At 35.9% G+C, this 2,855-nt stretch overlaps 1 protein-coding gene across 1 annotated transcript; it reads left to right on the top strand.

The window, feature by feature from the left end:
* The first annotated feature begins 1,893 nt into the window (after window positions 1-1,893).
* LOC150025933 (uncharacterized) lies at window positions 1,894-2,316 on the top strand. The gene has a single exon (XM_090304826.1). The coding sequence runs from the start codon at window positions 1,894-1,896 to the stop codon at window positions 2,314-2,316; it is 423 nt and encodes a 140-aa protein (XP_090160952.1).
* The last annotated feature ends 539 nt before the right edge of the window (window positions 2,317-2,855 follow it).

The raw sequence follows: 2,855 nt of genomic DNA, 5'->3' as shown, positions 1-2,855 counted from the left end.
ACATTCTATGGGTTTGTGGCTAGCTGGTAATGAAATAATGCTTCAGGTGTTGTTTTCTATCAATGCTAATAATTCAGCTTCCATGGTTTCCATGAGGAGAAAGAATGGCCTGATCATATGATGAAGACTCTCTATGTGTAGAAATGTTAGCTAAAAAGTGGAGTGAGCAAAAGATAAGTTGGAATAAGAAATAAAATGAGAAAGGGGGTATCGTGTACTTGGGAGAGAACCTTGGCTAGGAGTAGACTGATTGGTGCAAAGTGGCAACAAGTAATCTTTATGTCATGCAAGAGAATGTTTGACACATGTAGAATGTAGAAGTGGTTGTGTAGAAATATCAAGGGATGAATTAGGCATAGGAGATTCAATGGTCATAGGTTCAGGAATAAGATCAATGGGTAGAATGAGTTCAATGGGTGGAATGGGTTCGGTAATGGGCTCACTGGGCGAAGTTGGTGAAGTCAATTGTGTGGTAGGAAATGTAGAATTTTGACAGTCTAAATCAAAGACCAAATTTGGTAGGACAAAAAAGTGTGAGGGTGATGTTGTTTCATGAAAAGGAAAAATACTTTCGTGAAAAACCACATCCTTACTGACAAAACCAGTGTTGTCTTCAAGATCATATAATTTGTAGCCTTTATGATTAGGTGGATATCCAATAAAGATGCACCATCGAGCATGAGGATCTTGTGTTTGGAATGATTCACTATTGCATAACATGGGCTGCCAAAAATATGTAAATGTGTAACATATGGAACTTGGTTGTATAGTAGTAGAAAGGGTGCTTTATCTGACAGAATGGAGGAAGGTAAGTGGTTAATGAGGTAAACCACGGTTAAAACACAATCTCCCCAAAAACGAATATTATGGAAAATATATTTATGTATATTCATTCAATGCATGCCTTTTGTTTATATATAATTAGATTGGAGAGATATGCTTCATATAATTTGCTACTTCATATATTATGGCTATCTATCAACAATTACACCAAACTATTGCCTTATTTTTACCACGTATATTATACATTGATACACTTTCTATATACATCTATTTGGAAAATATAATAATTCTAAAAAAAATTATTAAATAAAAACTAATTTTAGAAATTAAAATAATTAGTTACTACTAAATTAGAAATCATTTTATAAACTAAAAATTATTGGTATCTAAAGTAGTTTCTAATATTAATAAAAATTTATAAATTAGTTTCTAAATTCGTATCTAACCATTAACTACCAAAGTTTTACCTACTAACTACTTTATATTTTAAATTAATCTCTATTAGTCTTTTAAAGACTAATTTAGAATCTAAAATATTAGTAGTTAAAATATTGATAACTAATTTAGATACCAATTGAAAACTATTTTATAACATTTTTTATTAATAATATAAATATAAAATAATTTTTAGTTTATAAAATAATATCTAATTTATAAATAATAAAATTCAACAAAACATAACTATCCAAAAACTTATTATATAGATTTGTTAATGGTGTGATGAATCTTTCCATTGTAAAATTAATGAAGTAAATATATATATATATATATATATATATATATTATAGAACACCTTCATTTAAAAGTGAAAAAAATAGGTTTGGAATAATTTTTTTTTAATTATTAATCTAATACCAGGGCGGTAACTCTGCACGGAAACGCGCGACGCAGAGTTTTGGCTATACGGAGCACGCGTCCTTTGGCTATTGCTGGACGCGTGACGACCTGTGGTGGGCGTGAGCGCGGCAGCGTGCAGTGCGCGACGGACGCACGACAGTTTGGGCGGAGGCGGTAGTGCACCGATGGTCTGGAGTGTGCGGCGTTCTGGTGCGGCTGGTGTGCGGTGTGTGCACGGTGCGGTTCTTGGTGGCAACTTGTTAGCCGTTGGGAATGGCGGAGGGTTCTAAGGGTTTCCTTATCCCATGGAGTTGTTTGAAGGATTGCAAAGTATCTCCGAATGAGAACGTATATGTTATGCCCAACCAAAGGAAAACTTTTGCTCAGGCTTTAGGAACTACATGTGACATTCCTTTGTCCGAGTTACCTACTCCTTATATTAAGGGAGACATGATTGTGGTCTGGATCGATGAGGCAGATTACTTGGTTGGCCTTGAGGATTGCAAGATCCATCTACATGGTCAGTTTATTCTTTATAAGGGAGATAAACCTCTCACACACCAGAATTTAACTAAAAAGTTGCAGCCAATGTGGGAGGCTCTTGGACCATGGAAAGCAATCCTTCTCGGAAAGGGTTTTAATGAGTTTGAGATTGCTTCTTTAGAAGACATAAGAGCCTCAGAATGGGTTCCTTGAAGTTATCTCCGGGTTTCTTAAGATTGTTTTCCTGGACAATAGACTTTGTTCCAGCTACTACGAAGAGTACCAAAGCTCAGGCCTTATTCAAATCCACAAATTGCCTTTGGATTATTGGAGACTAAGGGAGATTTTTTCCATCATCAGAGGTCTTGATACTCCTTTGTCTTTGGATAAGAGTACTATGAGAAAGAATAGCGGTATGTTTGAGAGAGTCCTAGTGGATATTGATATGTTGTCCCCTCTTCCCGATCATATTTGGGTTGAATGTCCATACTATACTTTTGTAGTTGGTGTGGAATATGAATGACTCCCTCCTTTTTTCTCTCACTGTAAGATGATTGGGCATGAACTTGCTCAGTGTCGGGTGATTCATGATCAGGGTTATGTTCCTGGGCCTCAACATAAACCTTCTCAGAAGATAATTTCTTATGAACGGAACCAGGGAGAACCGCGACTCTTAAACAACGTAAAGAGTATCAGAAGAAATATCTGCAGTCGAAGCTCGTGGTAGACCCCACGAACATCGAAGTTCCTGG

This window comes from Phaseolus vulgaris, chromosome 7, assembly GCF_051622355.1.
Source record: "Phaseolus vulgaris cultivar YP4 chromosome 7, ASM5162235v1, whole genome shotgun sequence".
Lineage (NCBI taxonomy): Eukaryota > Viridiplantae > Streptophyta > Magnoliopsida > Fabales > Fabaceae > Phaseolus > Phaseolus vulgaris.
This window is presented reverse-complemented; position numbering and strand designations above follow the sequence as displayed.

What these genes read in the sequence shown, in the direction of transcription:
- LOC150025933 (XM_090304826.1), top strand. Translation starts at nt 1,894, where the DNA reads ATGGCGGAGGGTTCTAAGGGTTTCCTTATCCCATGGAGTTGTTTGAAG.